Source organism: Nanorana parkeri, unplaced genomic scaffold (genome assembly GCF_000935625.1).
Source record: "Nanorana parkeri isolate BGI_ZX_2015 unplaced genomic scaffold, ASM93562v1 scaffold1142, whole genome shotgun sequence".
Taxonomy (NCBI): domain Eukaryota; kingdom Metazoa; phylum Chordata; class Amphibia; order Anura; family Dicroglossidae; genus Nanorana; species Nanorana parkeri.
In genome coordinates, this window is record NW_017307410.1 from 122,321 (window position 1) to 144,825 (window position 22,505).

The window sequence follows — 22,505 nt, forward strand, 5'->3', positions numbered from 1 at the left end:
GCAACTCCCCCCAACAGAGAATTTAAAAACTTGGCCTTACAATGCAGAATCTGTGTACAAATGAACGGCACATTTACCAGCCAATCAGACGAAGGGTCTGGACGCCATTAGTAGTCCTTGAACTGGGAGCACTGGTTGCACAGATTCAGATAGCTTATGGCCATCCGAAGAGAACAGGCTCCACCCAGAAGTGGCCACCCCCCCGCCTGATACCCCGTTGTGTTTCTGGGGCTCCGCTGCCCCTCCTGCGGGACCGGCATTTTGGGTGTTGTCGGGAAGCTGGGGAGGAGAGCGGTGAGCGTGCGTTCACCGATCTCCTCCCTGTACTATGGGACCGGGAGCGACGTGTGTTGCATCACTTCCGGTCCCATAGCTGTTATTGGTCGGCTCCTGAAGCCCAGCTATAAGCTATTGAAGTGTGATATGCACCCCAATAGCTTATCTACAGTGTATAGGTGACACTAGGGGTCTTTTGGACCCCCAGTGTCACCTTAAAGAGGACCTGTCACTGCCAATGTGCTATCACATGGGGGGGGGGAGGGCTTGTAAGTATGTGATAGCAATTAAAGTTTAAAAAAAAAGAAATAATATTAAATAAAATAAATTTAACAATAATTTCAAAAAAATAAAATGAAAGTCCCCCGCGAGCACACGTGTCTTTACGTAAACACGCGTCGGGTGCGCCTACGCATTAAAAAAAACAATTGCACTACACATGTTGGGTATCACCATTGGCGGTATGATGCCCACGTACTGTCACCATTGGTGGTGTGATGCCCATGCACTGTCACCATTGGTAGTGTGATGCCCACATACTGTCACCATTGGTGGTGTGCTGCCCACGTACTGTCACCATTGGCGGTGTGCTGCCCATATCCTGTCACCATTGGTGGTGTGATGCCCACGTACTGTCGCCATTGGTGGTGTGATGCCCACGTACTGTCGCCATTGGTGGTGTGATGCCCATGCACTATCACCATTGGTTGTGTGATGCCCACGTCCTGTCACTATTGGCGGTGTGATGCCCATATCCTGTCACTATTGGCGGTGTGCTGCCCATGTACTGTCACCATTGGTGGTGTGATGCCCATGTACTGTCGCCATTGGTGGTGTGATGCCCACGTCCTGTCACTATTGGCGGTGTGATGCCCATATCCTGTCACCATTGGTGGTGTGCTGCCCACGTACTGTCGCCATTGGTGGTGTGATGTCCATATCCTGTCACCATTGGCGGTGTGATGCCCACGTACTGTCACCATTGGTGGTGTGATGCCCACGTACTGTCGCCATTGGTGTTGTGATACCCATGTATTGTCACCATTGGCGGTGTGATGCCCACGTACTGTCACCATTGGTGGTGTGATGCCCACGTCCTGTCACTATTGGCGGTGTGATGCCCATATCCTGTCACCATTGGTGGTGTGATGCCCACGTACTGTCACCATTGGTGGTGCGATGCCCATGCACTGTCACCATTGGTGGTGTGATACCCACATATTGTCACAATTGGCGGTGTGATGCCCACGCACTGTCATGCCTTTCACTATGTAATTGCATCCCCAGTTGGCCGTGGTGCACCACTAACTCCTGCTGGTCTCTCGTTACCAAACTTCGACCCCCAATTTGTCACAGCGCCCCACTCATGACTCCCCCGCACCCCAAAAACACCTCAGATTGAATGGGTTTCTGGTATGCCCATCTAGTCCAGGAAGTGTGCCGGGACCCCCTTCTCTCTGCCCATCATAAACCCTTCAGCAGAAAGATAAACCTTCCTAGTCAGTTTCCTGATTCCTCCACAAGATGGCGACCTCCCGTCCTGACTGACTCTGCGCACGCGCGTCACCGTAGCAACCAGGCACAACTGGACGGCCAGGGAACGCGCACTGGGATCGCAGAGCGGAGAGAACCGAGAGCTCATGAAAAGCCCCGCCCACTGGGCGGTGCGCTCAGATCAACCGCTAGAGGGCAAACCTACACTAAACACCCCCCTGAGAAGATAGGCGGCCATTTTCTTGAAGTTCAAACGCGAACTCAGAGTATTACACATATTTTTTTTTTTTTTTAAATAATGCTATCTATGTTTATTATATGACCTGAAATATATATTTTTAATTAAGTGTAGAGAAAGTTTGGCTCAGTAAAGAAAGGTCGGTGGCCATTGTGTTGTAGTTCAGAAAGAACATAGAAGAAGCAGCCTTGACACACTCCCTAATGGATACAGGCCTTAGAATGGATGCTCAATGTGAAGGAGGTAATAATGTCTTCTTATTATGCAAGGGGGAAGAGAGAAGGGGGTCCCAGCACTGTCTGGGGACTTGATGGGGGGGGTGATGTCACCTCAACCAATCATCATCTTCCTGCAGGTCCTCTGATGTGTAGAGCATTAGGTGGTGAGCTAGGGTTTCCAGCTTTTCTTATAGCGAAACCCGACGCATGGACATTTTTTGGGGAGAATGAGTCGCGGCTTATTCTAATGTAAATAGCATCCCCCATTTATATGTAAATATCACAGTTGAGACTATTTTTAGAGGGGGTCCAGTAGCCCCTATCTTAATTTTGGTTGCCCCTTTCTGCCTGACATCATGTGTCCGGGTTTCAGCTGTATGGAAGCAGTGGTTTCTCTGCAGAGGTGCAACATGCCTCCTGCTGAGTCGGACCCAGATCTCTTCAATCAGTCGGGAGCATGAATTTTGCTGATATTGAAACTCTAGGTCTGACTCAGTTGGGGACGTGTCGGAGCTTTAACTCGGGGCAAAAGGGGCCGTTGCCCTGGACCCAGTCATTATTGTAGAGCCTGCAAAGGAAACACACGCAGGGGCGGACAGACCGTTCAACCAGAAGAAGGCCCATCACAGGAACATGGAGCTGGTCCAGCCTGCTAATCATGGGGCTGCAGTAGGGTTGCCGCCTGTCCCGGATTCACCCAGACAGTCCAGGCTTTGAGTCCTGTATGTGTACTGTATGCGCTGTTTCCAGGTTTCAGGCCGGCTGAAACCCGGACTATCCGGGTGAATCCAGGACAGGTGGCAACCCTGAGCTGCAAGCTTTGGAGTTCAGTGACTGCTACCTGGACTGCCCCTGGCTCTGGGAGAGGATCCGGGCACCCAATGACCTGGTGGAAGAGGATGTCAGTCCGCCCCTGCACACGCGGCACTGTTCTGTTCACTACGCAATCAGCATCACATAGCGTTGCTCCGCCCATTGCCGTACGCTGTGTAGCGCAACATCTCATGCGGGGTCATGTCTCCCTTTGTTGGGGAGTGGAGAGCAAAATTGCATGGTGTGGGGGTGAGATGGGGCATGGTGGATAGGGACCCAAGAAAATGTTTGCCCAGGGTCCAATCAGGATTAAAGATAGCCCTGCTTTTAAATATTGCTTGGAGATGTGAAAGCCGTCCAGTTGGGTTCAAAATACCAGAACTTCCGCTATGGTTTTTTGAATCTGCCACCCATATTCCTCCATTGCAGCTTTCCGAATCCAGTCATGTTACAGGCGTGTGTATGGGCCGCTGTCCCAGGGCTTCATGTTTTTTCCATGTAAGGGGTCCACCTAGTAGTGAACGAAGGATGGTCATGAGAGCCCAGGAACACGCACTTTCACAAAGAAGTAAGCAGTGACAGGTCCTCACTTTTTTTTTCCTTCTTTTTAAGCTTCATGAAAATGTTTTTGGAAAGCAGCAGCGGCACACTTCACCAAGCGGTGGGGACACCAGAAGGTGAACACGTGAAGTGGTGTAATATATGGAGAACTACAAACAAAACTGAATAGAGAGAGCGCAATCTTTTACATCAGGTACGTAGAATGATGTTACACCTGTGATGTAGAATGATGTCTCAGGCCAGGAGGGTCCGGTTCCTCTTAAAGTAAAGGGTATGTAAACCCAAATATTAAAGTGATGTAAAAAGCTCCAGTTTAACTTGTAAATTTAGCTGTGCAGAGATGTTTTAATTTATGTATGTATATGTTAAACAAATCCCTGTTTCTGCTCTCTATAAGGGTCTCCTTATAAGGGTCTCCTTCTGCTCTCTATAAGGGTCTCCCTTTCATAGGGTGACATGATCCTGGAATGTTTTCTAGGGCTGCAACAAGTAATCGATTATAATAGATAATGAGAATCGTTGGCAACGATTCTCATCATCGATTAGTTGGCTTTCGATTAGTTGCAGCCGCTCTGCTTCTCTGTTCTCCTCCCCGCTGGTGGTGACTGAAGGGATCTGTGCCCCTTTCAATCCCCGCTGCTCTCACAGCTGGTATCGGCAGAGACAACGGGGACACAGACCACTGCAGCTGGCACCAGCGGGAAGGAGAGACGCTGTGCCTCTGCATTACCCCGCTGGTGCCGTTGTTCCTGCGCTGCTGCCCCCGTGTCTCTGCTGATCCCCCCCCCCTGTGCCCTCTCTTCTGCTGCCGGTAAAAAGCCGGCGTCGAAGCTCTCTTCAGTGGCTGAGAGCAATATCCAGCCTGCTTTTGTTTTTTTTTCCAAATTGCAGTAGCCAATAACAGCCTGGTTTTTGCTCCAACCACTGCCTGCTGTGTTGGCATTCAGCTGCCTCAGCAGTTTAATCCAGTGGAAAGGTGACACTAGGGGTCTAAAAAAAAAAATCAGGAGTTGGGCTTGGCTGCTTGCTGGTAGCAGGTCCCGATCCCCAGGGTTGTCCTGCCAAGGGATGGACGAGAACAGGAGGGCTACAATGAGGAGACAGTAGTCAGGTCCAGGCAGAGTTCAAGGCAGGCGGCTAGCAGAGGGTGGTCAGACGGTCCCGGGTCAGCAACGAGTAATCAGAGGATAAACGCAGGAGACAAGAGCACAGTCGGATCCAGGAAGAAGATCAGGACGGGCAGCAAGCGAAGAAGGGTAAGTCGGTCCGGGTCAGCAACGAGAAAACAGCAGAAGTATAGTTTCTTTAGACAAACAGGAAGCTGGCAAAAAGACACAGTACCAGCTCCTTACACAACTAGTGCTTCAATACCCTTCTGAATCAGAGACGACACGCCCAGCCTCGGGGTACACTGGAGGTCCTGGTCTGGAATCTGTTACTATTACTAGCCATACTGGCCTGGACCCTGTGAGACCCATTAGTAGCTGATCTTCTGGAAATCCTGGCTAGAGGAGAACGGTAAACCCTGACAGGTACTCTGAGCTTACCATAGCAATTGGGAGAGACAGTATGTGGAGCATAGGGGAGTGGGGGTATAGTAGGCAGAGAGGTAGTTTATCATAGATTACTGGTAGGCCTAGAGCCAACCATGAACTATGAAGAAAGAATAAGGCCGAATGACAGCTGGACATGACTTTGAGGGTGGAAGAGGATGCAAATGGCAAAAGGTTGTGGACCAGGGCACAGAGGAGGGAGAGTGGTGGATGGGGAGCAACACCTGATTATGGAACATCGGGAGAAGGAGAAAAAGCAGATATAGGAGCTGACCAGCGAGAAGGAGAGTGTGAGCTGACCAACTATTGGGGAGCGTAAGAAGGTAGAACTTAGATCATTATGTATATGAGAAAGCAAGAGGACGGAGATCATAAACTGATTAAGGAGAGGAGAACTAAAAGAAAAGAAGCAGAGAGAAGATCAAGAACTAGGGAAAGAGAGAGCATTCAGAGTATTGGGTGATCAAAGAGAGGGGAAGGAGAAAGGTGGCAAGAACAATGTACATGGACCAGGGAACGAGAAAGAAGACAAAGTGAGATCTGATCATAGAGGAGGTTCTGTGTGATCTAATCATGGACCATCAGGATTATAGGTGAAGTTGGGGTTAGAGGGAGAACTGAGTGTATATCTATGATGTAGATAACTTTGTAGATAACTTTGTTACCTGTTCCTTTCTTTGGCTCCACCAGCCCTTGTCCAATCAGGTTGCCATTGCTTTTAGGTTCCAGAAAATAAACCTTAGAAGAAAATAAAAGATGCTATGCTGGCTAGGTAATAGACATCTGGCGTTATTGGCTCATAGGGTGTCCACAAATTTGATATGTAGGCCAGATGGGCATGCATGAGTTGAGCGGGAGTCATTGGGGGAAGTCTACACACATATGAACTTTCAGCGTAATAACCACGGGGAGCATACACCACCTCCATCTCTGTTCCTCAATGTTCCACTTCATCCTCCGTGTTCTTGTCCTTACAGTTCGAATCACCTGTTGATCTTTTTGCCCCAGGCTCTGTGTTTAGGACCGTGTGTTGTCGTTTGCACTGCTAGGCTACTTCATGGTTATACTTTCTAACCCTTGGTCCTCTAGTCTTCTCTCTCTTATAGTTCTTCCCCTTTTCACCTTTGCTCACTTTCCTGTGATGGATGATATATATCTCAGATCCTTAAATGACTTGAGTTTTTTTGGGTTAGGTTAGGACAGGAACTTGGACATATTCAGATGCCTCATAATAGAAGGGTAGGTTAGGAGGCACGTGGACCTTTCTGTATGGAAAAAAAGACTGGAGACGTGGCTTCTGCCTGAGCTCTGCTACAGAAGTAGAGGTCTCCTATTTTGGGCATGGATAGTGAGGAAAGTTTTTGGGTGAAGTGCAGCAAGCACTTTGTATCTGAATGTGAAATGTACAATCCACCTTTTATTTCAGGTTTGGAGTTGGGGCATTTGAAGGACAAAAGAAACTGTACAAGGACATCATGATGGAGAACCGGCTGCCCCTCACACCACCAGGTAAGAGGAGACTTTCAGTGAAGGAGAGAACAGTATTGAGGACCCCCCTAGATACACACATCCTCTGATATAAAGACATAGAAACAATGTATTCAGTCAGTGTGTGTGTTTCCTACAGATGGATCCAGTAACAGAAACACCCCAGAGAGATGTCCCAGTCCTCTTTATTCCTTGGATTCCATTCGGGAACGTCACAAGATCCTGCGCTGTTATCAGGTAGATAAAACCGGGTTTCTTATAAATTCCCTTCAATATATTTTCTATATAATCGGTTTAGGATCTTACTAGAACCAACAGGTATATCATTTAGTTGATTCTCAGATAATACAACATGTTACTTACATGCTACTGTTTGTATTCTTCAGTATAAAAGGTTGAAACATATTAAAACTGAAGTAAAGGAGGAAGCTGAAGAGACATATCTGAGAGGTGATGAGCCGTGTAAGAAGGAGGAAATCTCTCCAGAGATCAGCACAGGTGAGGAATAAACACTAAATCCAGAGAAGAGTCCCAGATTCTCCTTGTTCAGTCACTACAACAATCTCTTCTTCTCCCCCCTCCTCTGTCAGTAGACAGTAATGGGGGGACGGAATGTGTCTAGTGGGGGGAGTCAGGAGACATCGGCCTCTATTAGACTCCGGCTATCCTCCTCACATCATGTCATTGTGTGTTACCAGCCCAGAGACGTGACCAGTCTCCCCCCACACACACTCTCTGGGGTCTCTCATACATCTCAGTACAGGGGGCTTCACTCATCTCTATTCACAGACCCCGGAGACCCTCAGAGAGATGTCAAAGCTGAGGAGGAGGAAGAAGGATATGTGAGGATTAAAAAGGAGCCAGAGAAGCCATCTTTGATGGTTGATGACCCGTGTAAAAAGGAGGAAACCCCTCCAGAGATCAGCTCAGGTGAGTAATAAACACTAAATCCAGAAAAGAGTCCCAGATTCTCCTTGTTCAGTCACTACAACAATCTCTTCTTCTCCTCCTTCCTCCTTAGTCTCTGGTTCTCTTCACATCAGTGTATTGGGTGTTGTCCTTTTCTGTGTCCTAGAGGTTGGAGGCTTTGCAGAGCTTTGGGTTGGAATAAGCCTCCATTCCTAGGTCTACATATCACCTTGTAGCCAGACTTTTCTATTAGTCTCAACTGTGCATAGGACTTTTATATATGAGCTGACTGATGCTCAGGGCTCTCTCTTTCTCAGCTGCTGGGTGAAAAGTCTGACTACTGACAGAACACTAAAATGGAACCAGAGCAGCCTGCTTGCTTTAGGGAACCTGTTAGGGGACACCTAGTCAGTACAGAACTGACATGAGTTGAGTTAGTGGCTCGGATCAGCAGATGTTTTCTGTTTTATGCTATGAACTTGCTGTACAAAGTCCTCCTGCATTGAAACAGTGTTTGTTTGCTGCCTTGTTGAATGAATATGTAGGACAAACCTGCTTACACGGTTCCTTATACAGACCCTATACTACACAACACTTTTCATTTTCTTCTTAGACCCTGAAAACTCCAGAGTGACCCAGAGAAATGTCAAAACTGAGGAGAAGCATGAAGGACACTTTAAACAGGAAGAGGTCTCTCCAGAGATCAGCTCAGGTGAGGAATAAACGCTAAATCCAGAAAAGAGTCCCAGATTCTCCTTGTTCAGTCACTACAACAATCTCTTCTCCCCCCTCCTCTGTCAGTAGACAGTAATGGGGGGACGGAATGTGTTTAGTGGGGGGAGTCAGGAGCCATCAGCCTCTATTAGACTCCGACTCTCCTCCTCACATCATGTCATTGTGTGTTACCAGCCAAGAGACGTGACCAGTCTCCCCCACACACACTCTCTGGGGTCTCTCATACATCTCAGTACAGAGGGCATCAATCTCTTCTTCTCCCCCCTTCTCTGTCAGTAGACAGTAATGGGGGGACGGAATGTGTTTAGTGGGGGGAGTCAGGAGCCATCAGCCTCTATTAGACTCCGGCTCTCCTCCTCACATCATGTCATTGTGTGTTACCAGCCAAGAGACGTGACCAGTCTCCCCCCCCCACACACACACACTCTCTGGGGTCTTTCATATATCTCAGTACAGGGGGCTTCAATCTCATCTCTATTCACAGACCCCAGAGACACTCAAGCTGAGGAAGAAGACAGGCAAATGAAGCCTAAAAGGAAGATTTTAGAGATCGGCATGGGTGAGTAATAAACACAATATGTCCTCCATGTCATCGTAGTTCTCTCTTTGCCTTCTTCCTTTAACCAGGAGCCTGTTTTGGTTGGATGACTTCAGTGTGTTATGTAAGGGTGGTCGGCTGAGGAGATGTCCATCAGATGGGTGTGAATCTAGGTGAACAAACTCATAAGATGGCCATATCTGCATCACGTAATGTTTTTTTTTTGCTATACAACTCAGGCTTGAGTCTTGGCCATCAGTCAGAAGCCGAGGTAGAAACAAACCAAACCAAAAAGAAGTGTAAGCTTACCGGATGAAAAAAACGGACAAGTAGCAACGGGAATCCTATAAACAATACAAAGTTCAAATGCAAATGACCCAAAACTAGGGATGTCCCGATACCACTTTTTTAAGACCAAGTACAAGTACTGTCCCTCATGTACTCGCCGATACCAATTACCGATACTTTTTCTTAAAGGGACAGGTGACATTTTTTTCTAAAACAACACAGACTGATGATTTTAGGGCAGTTTCTCACCAGGGCTAAATACGGATGTCACCAGGGCTAAATACGGATGTCACCAGGGCTAAATACGGATGTCACCAGAACTGAACACATGTCCCCAAAGCCGAACACATGTCCTCGCAGCATTACACATGTCCCTAAAGCAGGATAGTATTCTGCTTTGGGGACATGTATTCTGCTTTGGGAACATATGTTCTGCGAATACATGTCCGCAAAGCAGAATTCCTCTCACCAGGCTGCGTGTCGATCTCACCCGGGCGACGTGGACACCTGCAGTGGCTCTGCGGGCACTTCACCTCACCGGCGATGTCGGGACCCGACCTCCCCCACGTCCAGTCCGGCCGTCTCTGCGCTGCTGGGCTCTGTTTTCGTCCATCTCCCCGTCAGTGTGCGGTGGGAACCCCCAACTTCTCGCCCTGGAGCGAAATTCCGCCCCCGGGGCTGTCCATGGCTGTGCCTGCGCCGGGAAGGAGGAGATATAGAACCGGACAGGCACTGCCATGGACAGCTATCTGCAGGTCCCCAGCAGGCTGCCGAGGTACCCACAAGCGCGGGAACTCGGGCAGCTGCTGTTTGAAAATTTAAAGGGCCGGTATCGGCCTTAAGAATCGGGGCATTTTCACGAGTACAAGTACTCGTGAAAATGCCTGGTATCGACCTCTTGACTGGACTTCAGACATTCAGCCCCAACCACCCCAGTGTCCTCCTCAGCTCCATAAGAAGATGTTGTGTACTTCACAAAGTAAAGCTGGGCACAGTTTTAAGATTTCTGTGCAGCAGATGCTTACGGTTAGATGAAGAGGAAGTAAGGAGCTCTCTGGATATCTGGCAGGATCAAAAGGCGTTCTTCTGTACTTGTAGCATTTGGTGAGATATAGGGGTTTGTGTATAAAAGTGGGTGGATGCTGTTTGCCCCTAGATGTCGCTGATGAGTATAGGAAAGGGGACCTAGTTCCTCTATGAGACATAATGCCTCTATGGGACCTAATGCGTCTATGGGACCTAATGCGTCTATGGGACCTAGTGCCTCTCTGGGACCTAGTGCCTCTCTGGGACCTAGTGCCTCTATGGGACCTAATGCGTCTATGGGACCTAGTGCCTCTATGGGACCTAGTGCTTCTATGGGACCTAGTGCCTCTATGGGACCTAGTGCCTTTATGGGACCTAATGCGTCTATGGAACCTAATGCGTCTATGGGACCTAGTGCCTCTATGGGACCTAATGCGTCTATTATGGGACCTAGTGCCTCTATGGGACCTAGTACCTCTATGGGACCTAGTGCCTCTATGGGACCTAGTGCCTCTATGGGACCTAGTGCCTCTATGGGACCTAATGTGTCTATGGGACCTAATGTGTCTATGGGACCTAGTACCTCTATGGGACCTAGTGCCTCTATGGGACCTAGTGCTATGTGAATGGCATCCATCCAGCTGTACGCTGGGCTGAACATTTATACATGAACCCATACTGTTTTTTTTCATTCTGCCCATATACATACACTTTCGTTGCTTGCTCCCCCCAGATGGACGATACAGGTGGTACAACATGGAAGAACATCCCAACGTTCCTCCAGAGGGGGAAATGGTCGACGACGACATCACAGCCTACGTTTTGGAAGCGAAAGCCGTGACGCCCAGCCTCAAGCCGTTCTCCTACAAAGAGGAGAAGGTCTACGCTTGTCCGGAATGCGGCAAGTGCTTTTCCCGGAAATACGACCGCATCATGCACAGGAGGACTCACACGGGGCAGGAGTCTTTCCTGTGCCCCGAATGCGGGAAGAGTTTTCCGTTCAAGTCCAATCTGGAGATGCACCAGAAAACGCACGCGGCTCAGACGAAGCCCTTCACGTGTTCTGAGTGCGGGCTGCGTTTTCGGAACAGTCTGATTCTGGCCACACATAAGAGAGTTCACGGGGCAAAGACGGTATATAAATGTTCCCAGTGCGGTCTGGCCTTCATCAAGAAATCGTATCTTAAAAGACACGAAAAGATTCATATGGGGCTGAAGCCGTATTAATATTCGGCCTTCTATCTCATGGCGAATCAAATCTAATTCCGTGAGAGGTTATATCTGATCTCACACAAGATCTACACAGGGAGCCTTCACTTGTTTACATTTGGTTATGGTGGAGAAGGGTTGAAACCTCTGGCAGGTTATATTGCTTTTTTTTTAGGCCCTTTACTTCCCATTGTGTCACCCGGATAGAAGGTGAAGGAACTCTCTCCGCTGGGGACACAGGAAGTAGTAAAAGCACTTTGTGAAAGGTTACAATTTCAGTTGGGCTTTTGTTGTGGGCTGTGTTACGGTTGGGGCTCCAGTTGGTGTTCATCACTGAGGATAAGTACATTGGGGGGAATGTATCAAAACTGGAGCAGCTGCGCACAGCAACCAATCGACTTCTCTCTTTCATTTTCAAATCTTAACTGAACAAACTGAAGAGAGAAGCTGATTGGTTGCCCTGGGCAACTGCTCCAGATTTTGTCTGCTCCAGTTTTGATAAATTCTCCTCATTGTGTCTATAGTCACAACAGGAAATGAGAGAATATCTCTCCGAAGCGAAAGAGAATCCCCTCTGAAGGCCTGGTTCACACCTAGGCGTATTGCATATGCGCGGTTGTCACGCGTTTTTTTACCGCGATTCGCGGTAAAAAAAATTGCACGATAAACGCGCGTTTCCGAGGGCTACTTGGCTGTATCCCAATGGAAACGCGCAACAAAAACGTCCCAAAGTAGTACATGTACCTTTTCAGGCGTGGGCCGTTTTGTAGCGCGTTAGGGACGGGCTGAAATACGGCAAGGTGTGAACCAGACCCATTGAATACAATGGGATTTTCATGTTTGAGCGTTTGGTAGAGCGTTCGTCGAGCGTAGAACGCGCTACAAAACGTTCAGGTGTGAACGAGGGCGAAAGCTGTCGTGTGAACAGGGGACCCCCTTTGGAAGATGGCAGCTCACATCCTGTTCTGGTGACAACTAGGGATGCACCGATACTGGTTTTTCGGTATCAAGCACGAGTACCGATATTTTTTTTCCGGGACTCGCTGATACCGGAAGTCCCATTAAAGGAGAACTATGAGGCGAGTGATTTTCACCCAGCCTCATAGTTCGAGCCGACGTGTGACAATGAGACTGTCACAGGTCGGCTCAAATAGATCGGGAAGTGAGCCAACACATACCGTCGCTCGCTCACTTCTCGATCATCTCCCTGCAGAGAGTGGTGACTGTCACTCACGGCTCCCTGCAGGGATTCCCTTGTCCGATCCTCCAGCACTGACTGGCGGAACTGACGGGGGAGGGGGCGGGTACTGCTGGCTCTGCCTCTAGATAGGCAGAGCCAGCTGTCAATCACGCAGCTGGGTGGATCTCGACAGTAATGTCAGGATCCGTCCCGGCTGCGGCGGTCTCAGTATATAGTGAGCTGTAGCTCGCGGTATACTGAGCTTAGGGTGACGGGAGGATGCTTGTTTGTGTCCTCCCGTGACCCTGGGGAGAACTATGGGGAAAAGCACTGACCCCATAGTTCTTCTTTAAGGAAGCCAGGCGGCTTGTAAAGACTGGCCACCCGGGTTCCCGATTAGCAGTTAAGCCGTCTCAATGCTCCCTCGTCACCAGGTGATGAGGAAGCATAGAGCTGGCCAATCAGGAAGATGGTGTAATGACTCGTTTCCCAGCTTCCTGATTGGTTGAGAAACTGGCCAATCAGGATGCCGGGCAACGAGCCATTACACGGCACCCGGCTTCCTGATCGGCCAGGAAGCTGGCTCCGTGCTCCCTCATCACCTGGTGACGAGGGAGCATGAAGCCGTCTTTCTGGCCAATCAGGAAGCCGGGTGCCGTGTAATGACTCTCTGGCCGGCTTCCCGATACCGGAAGCTTAGGCATCGGAGCATTTGGCCGAGTACGAGTGCTCGGTCCAAATACTCGGCATCCCTAGTGACAACCATAAGATCTTGTATCATTGCATGCCTAGGTGGAAATGGTCATCATGACCAATAGAGAGTGTGAATCTCCCCAGCAGGGCCACACACAGCAGCAGGGGCCCCCAAGGCTTAAACTAAAAATCGCTTTTCTGTATATAAACCGTTTGAAAGATGTTACGTGCAATTCTAAAGGGAATGTATTGTGTGTTTATGTTCTTTATTTATATAGTATGTGCAACAGAAATTACATTTCCAGTATTTGTTTCTTCTTCGTCAAATAAATATAAAATCTCACAAAAATATCTAAAAATTAACCCTTTTGCGGCTGCCGGGGGATGAGTGCGAGTCTGATGCTCCGGATTCTTACATAGCTGGTTTACTGCTGTACTCGGAGGACCGGAAATGCGGGATTCCAGGTTTATACACACAACAGAATGACTCGGAGGAGGGACACCCTCCCCTCTCCAAGTAGAGACCATTCTATGTAGATTTTCAGTCTTCACCAGTCAGAAGTGTGGAGCTAGTGCTGGACTTGCTTATCAACCGTTCTATGTAGATTATCAGTCTTCACCAGTCAGAAGTGTGGATCTAGTGCTGGACTTGCTTATCGACCGTTCTATGTAGATTTTCAGTCGTCAGAAGTGTGGATCTAGTGCTGGACTTGCTTATCAACCATTCTATGTAGATTCTCAGTCTTCACCAGTCAGAAGTGTGGATCTAGTGCTGGACTTGCTTATCGACCGATCTATGGAGATTTTCAGTCTTCACCAGTCAGAAGTGTGGATCTAGTGCTGGACTTGCTTATCGACCGATCTATGGAGATTTTCAGTCTTCACCAGTTAGAAGTATGGTGGTAGTGCTGGACTTGCTTATCAACCGTTCTATGTAGATTCTCAGTCTTCACCAGTCTGAAGTGTGGTGCTATTGCTGGACTTGCTTATCGACCGTTCTATGTAGATTCTCAGTCTTCACCAGTCTGAAGGGTGGTGCTAGTGCTGGACTTGCTTATCGGATAACCCAGAGCGCACTGTGCACATCAAAGCTTCCTGTATTAAAGGTCTATTTGTAATCTAAGGATTTTATACAAATGATGGTATAAAAAAATCATTCACAAACCTGAAATAAAGGGTCAGTCCACTCAGGGTTGACATTTCAATTTTTGTTAGGTGTTGGACAGTTAAGCAACCTAATAATTCCCTGAATCTATTGGTGAGAGTTCTACACCGTGTAAAGTCTGCACACCCCCCATATATGCCACATATACACAGGGGTTCACTCTCCCCTTCTTATACGGAGGTCATCAAGGGCCTGATCGTCAAAAGCAGGGCTTGAATCAGGAGAACTGTTTGCTAAATGCAGATTACGTATGGCCAGCCTCGGAGAACAGAGTCCACTTAGGTTTGGCTGGACTCTGCTGCCCTCGCGTGGGCCCGAGACTGGCATGGTGGGATTGTGCAGCCGGGCTGGAGGCTCTGCTTACTGAAGCCAGAAGTGCCGATGATGTTGTCACTTCTGGTTTCAGCCTGTCGTTCCTCCCGTTGCTGTAGCCAGTGAGGTAGCTTGTGAAGCACAATCTTTGATTGGGACGGGTAGGTTGCACTTTACCATTTTGTTATAATTAGATCCATGAGGAGTTTGGATAGCAAGAGTTAATATGCATCCTGTAGGGAGGGTATTGATTGGCCACACGTTTCATTTCTGGTTCTTTCCCGGTCTCTATGATGAAGCCTTTTTGGTGAAACATGTCAGAGCCTGTGGATCTTGTCATGCTGGTAACATTGTAGATTCCCGAGAATAAACCTTTTTACTAGGGATGCTCTGATACCAGTATCTGTATCAGTGCCAAAACTGTACTCGTGAATATGTCCTCGATACTAAGCGCCCATACCAGCGTCTTAGACATACAGTAAGTGGTTGCCGGAGGTGCCGCGTTCCTCGTGGAAGCTGTCTTTTACAGCGACTGTCTGGCTGCACATTTCCTTCTCATTCCCGCCTCCACGCCCGCCCGAGCATCCATGGAGAGACACGGAACAGTCCTGGTGAGACACGGAACAGTCCTGGTAAGACCCGCACCCACCCGAACAGCCATGGGGATACCTGCACGCAGTACTGGTGACACTGCACAACCCTGGTGAGATACGGACTCAACCCTGGTGAGACCCAAATGCAGCCCTGGTCAGACCCTGCACAGCCTCCTGGGACGCTGCACAGCCCTGGTGAGCAACACAGTGTACGTAGCTTCATATTACTCTGCATTGCTGGGATTTGTAGTCCTCTATAGCTGATGGTATTCTGCATTGCTGTATAATGTATTCCTGAGATTTATAGTCCTCTATAGCTGGTGGTATTCTGCTTGCTGTATAATGTATTCCTGAGATTTATAGTCCTCTATAGCTGGTGGTATTCTGCTTGCTGTATAATGTATTCCTGAGATTTATAGTCCTCTATAGCTGGTGGTATTCTGCTTGCTGTATAATGTATTCCTGAGATTTATAGTCCTCTATAGCTGGTGGTATTCTGCTTGCTGTATAATGTATTCCTGAGATTTATAGTCCTCTATAGCTGGTGGTATTCTGCTTGCTGTATAATGTATTCCTGAGATTTATAGTCCTCTATAGCTGGTGGTATTCTGCTTGCTGTATAATGTATTCCTGAGATTTATAGTCCTCTATAGCTGGTGGTATTCTGCTTGCTGTATAATGTATTCCTGAGATTTATAGTCCTCTATAGCTGGTGGTATTCTGCTTGCTGTATAATGTATTCCTGAGATTTATAGTCCTCTATAGCTGGTGGTATTCTGCTTGCTGTATAATGTATTCCTGAGATTTATAGTCCTCTATAGCTGGTGGTATTCTGCTTGCTGTATAATGTATTCCTGAGATTTATAGTCCTCTATAGCTGGTGGTATTCTGCTTGCTGTATAATGTATTGCTGGGATTTGTAGCCCCTCTACAGCTTGGAGTCAGTGGCAGAGCTACCAGAGCCGCACCAGTTGCAGCTGTGACTGGGGACGCTGGCGCTCTACCACTGCCCTATAATCATTAGTCTGTATTGTTTTATAAAAAGGTATCGGTAATTAGTATCGGCGAGTACTTGAGGAAAAGTATCGGTACTTGTACTGGGTATTGGTGCATCTCTACTTTTTACATTGAGGTCCTGGCTGTTGAGTGCGGCTTTACATACATTAGATTGCTGGTGACGGCCGTGGCATGCCTGTCGGCCGCCACCCGGCCTTTTGGAAGGGACTGATGAGTTTGAGCATACGAATGCGAGTGTTGTCCATTCACAAACCTTTCTGTCCAGGAATGCCATTGATGCAACCTACGTTCAAATGAATTTTTCAAATAATACAAAATCAATTTATTATCTAGAAAAATATAAAAAAATGTTAAAAAGAAATTGACCACAAAACAGGTTTTGGATATTTAATGAATGTAAGTACAATTCAACTGTAAGAAGTCTTTTGCATTCCCAACACATTGAGAATCCATTCGGGGGGACTGGAGTGAAGCGAGATTTCTGCGGACGTGTTACAGAAACGAAGGACAGAACGAGGTTCATTTTTAATGGCTCCTCCCCTGTGAATCTTCCACGGCTACACAGGGTGGATTCTTGTGGATTCGACCGCTGTGTGAAGCCAGGTCTGATCTCCTTTTAAAACCTTTCCCGCAGTCTGGACAGGAGTAATGAAGATCACCAATGTGAATTTTTTGATGTGAAGTAAGATTTGACCGATCGCTGAAACATTTGCCGCATTCGGAACAAGAGTACGGCTTCTCCCCTGTGTGAAGTCTTTCGTGCGTGACGAGAATAGATTTATGGAAAAACTGCTTGCCGCATATAGAGCAAGAAAACGGCTTCATCCCAGTGTGGCGCGCCTGGTGTTTGGAAAGACTTGACCTTGCCGTGAAACATTTTCTGCACTCCGAACAGGAGTATGGCTTCTCCCCTGTGTGAGCTCTATGGTGAACCGTGAGTGAATGTTTCGAAGTGAAACACTGCCCACATTCTGAACAGGAGTATGGCTTCTCCCCTGTGTGAGATCTCTGATGGGAGATGAGACGTTTCCGCTCGAAAAAGCACTTTCCACATTCCAAACATGAAAAAGGTTTCTCTCCCGTGTGAACTCTATAGTGCTTAATGAGCAAGTGCTTAAAAGAAAAACACTTCCCACACTCTGAACAGGAATAAGGCATCTCACCTGTATGAGTCACCTGATGAGAGATAAGACATGCTTTCTGGGAGAAACATTTCCCACATTCTGAACATGAATATGGCTTCACCCCTGTGTGCGTTCTACGATGTATCAGATAAGTGGCTCTCCAGGTAAAACATTTCCCGCACTCCGAACATGAAAATGGCAGCTTCCCTGTATGGCTCATTTGATGTGCGATAAGAAGGTCTCTTGTGGCAAAACACTTCCCACATTCAGAACATGAGAAATGTTGATCTCCGGTGTGACTCTTCTCATGTGAGATGAGATGGTTTCGCTGGGTAAAAGACTTCCCACATTCCGAACATGAAAATGGCTTCTTGGCCGCGTGACTCCTCTGATGCGAACTTAAATGCTGTTTCTGAGAAAAACACTTCCCACACTCCGAGCATGTAAATGGGTTTTCCCCAGTATGAATTCTTTCGTGTATTATAAGATACGACTTAAAGGGAAAACTTTTACCGCATTCGGAGCAAGAAAACGGCTTCTCCCCGGAATGAGTTCTCAGATGCGCCGTAAGATTCGACCCCTTAGTGAAACATCGGCCACATTCGGAACATGTATATGGCTTCAGACCAGTGTGGATCCTCTCATGCACGGTAAGACTAGATCTCTGAGTGAAACCTTTCCCACAGTGAGAACAGGAAAAAGGCTTAATGCCTCTGTGAATTCTCTCATGTTGGATGAGACTGGATTTCTCAGTGAAACCTCTCCCGCACTCCAAACACAAGTATGGCTTCACCCCTGTGTGAATCCTCTGATGTTGAAGGAGATTGGACCTCCGGGTGAAACACTTTCCACATTCAGGGCATGAAAACGGCTTCTCGAGTTTGTGACTGGCCCGATGAGAAATGAGTTCTTCTAAATGGGTGAACGATTCCCCGCACTCGTAACACGGTAAGGGCCTGTCTTCTGTTTTGGGTACGTGCTGGATGATATGATAGGCATGGTCAGGGAACCACCCCCAACGTGTAAAGGCATCGAGTGCTAGGTCTGCACTAGGAGGTACTGGGTGACGTTTTGGGGCTATGGGGATCTCTTCTGAAGAACTGGATGTAACCTCATCACCTTCTGTTGCACCCTCTGGAGGGGTCTTGGAATGTTCTTCAGTGTCATGCCTTCTGCATGGTTCATCTGGGGGGAGAAGACATATAATAAAACTAGTAAAGCTGAATTGCAGGCAAATTCAACAAGTCCAGTTTAATGCATTGCTCCCAATAGGCACACATCCCATTCCTTGGTCTCCTTCCCCCCTCTCCATTAGGCCACCAGGATGATCCTAGTTGGAGCAAACACATGGATGAGGACTCTTCCCACCCCATGTGACAGAAAGGGCTAGTCACCACATATTAGCTCAGTCACATGATCCTCCGTACCCAGATGTACAGGGTATTTTCTAAGCTCTCAGCAGCTGAATGGACCAAATATTATTTCACAGCTCCTTATCTTCATCCAAATGGAAGGAAATGGAAGTCCCAATACATTCCCACCCTCGGCTAATCCTAGAGAAAGGTAAAGCATTGACACCTGTTAGGAATGGCTTAATACGTATAGCAACAGGAGGGCCAAAGCCATGTGACTGCTTACATGTCTGGTCAGGCCTTTCCCCCACATGAAGAAATCTTTATTGATATCAATTGAATGCTTACAAATGGTGGATTGGTGACTCAAGTCTAAACTGCGAACGGAAAAACAAATCCAGAACCTCCTGTTTGGCCCTCTGAAAGCCAGAGCCAGGAGTAACTCCAGCAAGGAGTTACAATTTATTTCTAATAAACCATTCTCAAAGAGCAAAAAAAACAAAACTGTTGAAGTAGGAATAAGAATCTGTGATGTTCTTTCAATACCCACTTGTGCTGATCTCTGTAGGAACTTCTTCCTCTTTAATCTTCACATGTTCTTCTTCCTCCTCCTCAGCTTTGACGTCTCTCTGAGTGTCTCTGTTGTCTCCAGGATCTGTGAATAGAGATGAGAGTGAAGCCCCCTGTACTGAGATGTATGAGAGAACCCAGAGAGTGTGTGTGGGGGGAGACGGGTCACGTCTCTTGGCTGGTAACACGCAATGACATGATGTGAGCAGGAGAGCCGGAGTCTAATAGAGGCTGATGGCTCCTGACTCCCCCCACTACACACATTCCGTCCCCCCATTACTGTCTACTGACAGAGGAGGGAGAAGAAGAGATTGTTGTAGTGACTGAACAAGGAGAATCTGGGACTCTTCTCTGGATTTAGTGTTTATTCCTCACCTGTGCTGATCTCTGGAGGGATTTCCTCCTCTTTAATCTTCATATGTCTGCTTTCTTCCTTTTCAACTATGACGTGTCTCTGTTTAACAGTTGTGTTTCCAGGGTCCCCAGATGGAGCTGGGCTTCTTGACAGGTAACACACAATAACTGGGTGAGTGGAAAGCAGTCGTTGAACAGAGGCTAGTGACTCCTGACTTTCCCATTGGGCCCTTGCTGTCTCCCCATGACTTCCTACTGACAGAGGAGGGGGGAGAAGAAGAGATTGCTGTAGTGACTGAACAAGGAGAATCTGGGACTTGTTTTTTGCTGAGTTTTTTGCTCACCTGTGCTGATCTCTGGAAGGATTTCCTCCTCCTTACACTGGTCATCACCACTCATAGACATCGCTTTCTCATGTTCAACCTTAACTGGATCTAGGCCTTCACCCTAGATAGGACAACAGCACATATTTAAAAAGTGCCTAATGTATGATGGAAATAGAATATTATTTAGAATAAAAACCTATAGTTCCATCTACCTGATCCTCCTGACAGATCTCCTGATGTTCCTGTGTGGAATCCCGGGAATACAGAGGACGGGTCTGAGGGATCTCCTGATGTTCCTGTGTGGAATCCCGGGAATACAGAGGACGGGCCTGAGGGATCTCCTGATGTTCCTGTGTGGAATCCCGGGAATACAGAGGATGGGTCTGAGGAATCTCATCATGTTCCTGTGAGGAATCCCAGGAATACAGAGGACAGGCCTGAGGGATCTCCTGATGTTCCTGGTTGGAATCCCGGGAATACAGAGGACGGGTCTGAGGGATCTCCTGATGTTCCTGTGTGGAATCCCGGGAATACAGAGGACGGGGACATCTCTCTGGGGTATTTCTGTTCCTGGATCCATCTGTAGGAAACACACACACTGACTGAATACATTGTTTCTATGTCTTTATATCAGAGGATGTGTGTATCTAGGGGGATCCTCAATACTCAGGAAATGAAAGTCTTCTCTTACCCGGTGATGTGAGTGGCGGCCGGTTCTCCATCATGACGTCCTTCTACAGATCCTTGTGTCCTAAATACTGCCACTCCTCTGCATGTAACTCTGTTCTTGGAATACAGGATGATCTGTAAACACAACAATAAATACATTCAATCACAGTAACACTAAAAGGGCAGTTGAAGAAAAAGGTATCTAATCAGATCATGGTGAAGAGAAGATGTGATTGGCTACTATGGGCACACAAGAAGTCCTATCTTCAGACTTTTTGGTAACATGAGGCCCAAAGTCATTATTGAGCTTTAAGACATTCCTGGTCATTCAGGATTAGTAATGAGTTAAGTTCACCGCTTAAGTACCAGTCTGTATCTGAGTCTGTCCAATCACAATGATGCACTGGCCTCCCATGTGTGTTTTCTGAAGGGCCATTTATAAACGGCTCTCCAAAAAAAACACGTCGACCTCCCCGCCTGTTTTTTTTTACAATACGGCCAAACGGAGGTGGTTAAGTTATTGATAGGCCATAATAGTCATGGATAAAAACATCTGCGCGGTAAAGCATCAGCCGTAAATGGCTTTTCTGGAGTAGAGAAACGTTGGCGGGTCAAGTTCATCAGGTCTCCATCAATAAGCAAGTGGTGTGATCATAAATGATAGGGATGCACCCATACCGTTTTTTCGGTATCGAGTAGCGCTATTTTGCTTTCGGTACTCGCCGATACTGAGTACCGATACCGATGCTTCCGCTTGCATGGAGCCGGCTTCCTTTTTGTTTGGCAGTCTTGACTGTGATTGGGCGGGAAACCAGCTTCCCAGCCAATCAGCATGGCGCCGGCTTCCTGACCAATCAGGAAGCCGTTCATCAAGTAATGACCCGCCTCCCCGATTGGTTTGGGGAGGCGGCTTCCTGGCCAACCAGCCTCAAGCCGGCCAAACATCCGGCTCCTTGCTGATTGGCTTGAAAGTCAGCTTCCCAGCCAATCAGCATCAAGCCGGCTGTACGGCCGGCTCGATGCTGATTGGCCGGGAAGCCAGCTTCCCAGCCAATCAGCAAGGAGCCGGATGTTTGGCCGGCTTGATGCTGGTTGGCCAGGAAGCCGCCTCCCCAAACGAATCAGCATGGAACTGGTTTCCCGGCCAATCAGGAAACCGGGAGGCAGGTCATTACTCGCCACCGGCTTTAGAAATGCCCAGGAAGCCGGCTCCATGTTCCCCTACGGCACTGCTGGCCAGAGGATATTTTCCTCTGACCGGAAGTTTCGGTCTCAGGAAAGGTATCGGAGCATTTGGGCGAGTACGAGTACTCGCCCAATTACTTGGTATCGGCACTGATAACGATACTAGTATCGGTATTGGTGCATCCCTAATAAATAATGATCATGGATTAAGCTCAACACTTTTTTTTTACTCACCTAAGCCTACCACCACGCGTCCTTCGATGGCAGATCTTCAAGGAGTGAAGAATGGTGATCCAACGCTGTTGTCTTTACCCGTGGTGATCAGTCCCGCCATCATCCCATCACTGCAGTCTTCTGGAGCCTGAAATAACCCTGCTCCTGGACAGCCAATGGGAAGTAGTCACCTGAAAAAGGACCCCATGCAGTGAGGAAGATAACAATTTTGGAACCCAGCACGTCATGTGATTTAGGTAAGTAAAAAGGGGCTTTTTGTTACCCAGAAGTTAGAGCGGGTAAAGGGAAGATGGAGGGAGACCTCTGATAAAGTGGTAATGATTCCCTATCTCTATAAAGCCAGAGTATAGATGCACCGGAGAAGTTGGCACTGGCGTTCCCCCTG

The 22,505-nt window shown here is 47.8% G+C and overlaps 1 protein-coding gene across 1 annotated transcript in view; it reads right to left on the bottom strand.

The window, feature by feature from the left end:
- The window catches only part of LOC108796626 (zinc finger protein 208-like), a 129,685-nt gene that overhangs the window by 106,901 nt on the left and 279 nt on the right, over window positions 1-22,505 (bottom strand). Inside the window, exons 2-3 of the mRNA XM_018568126.1 lie at window positions 20,051-20,153; window positions 16,966-18,615 (exon numbers count right to left, since the gene is read on the bottom strand). Coding sequence (XP_018423628.1) covers window positions 16,966-18,615; window positions 20,051-20,153 — 1,753 coding nt within the window. The remainder of the gene's footprint in view (window positions 1-16,965; window positions 18,616-20,050; window positions 20,154-22,505) is intronic.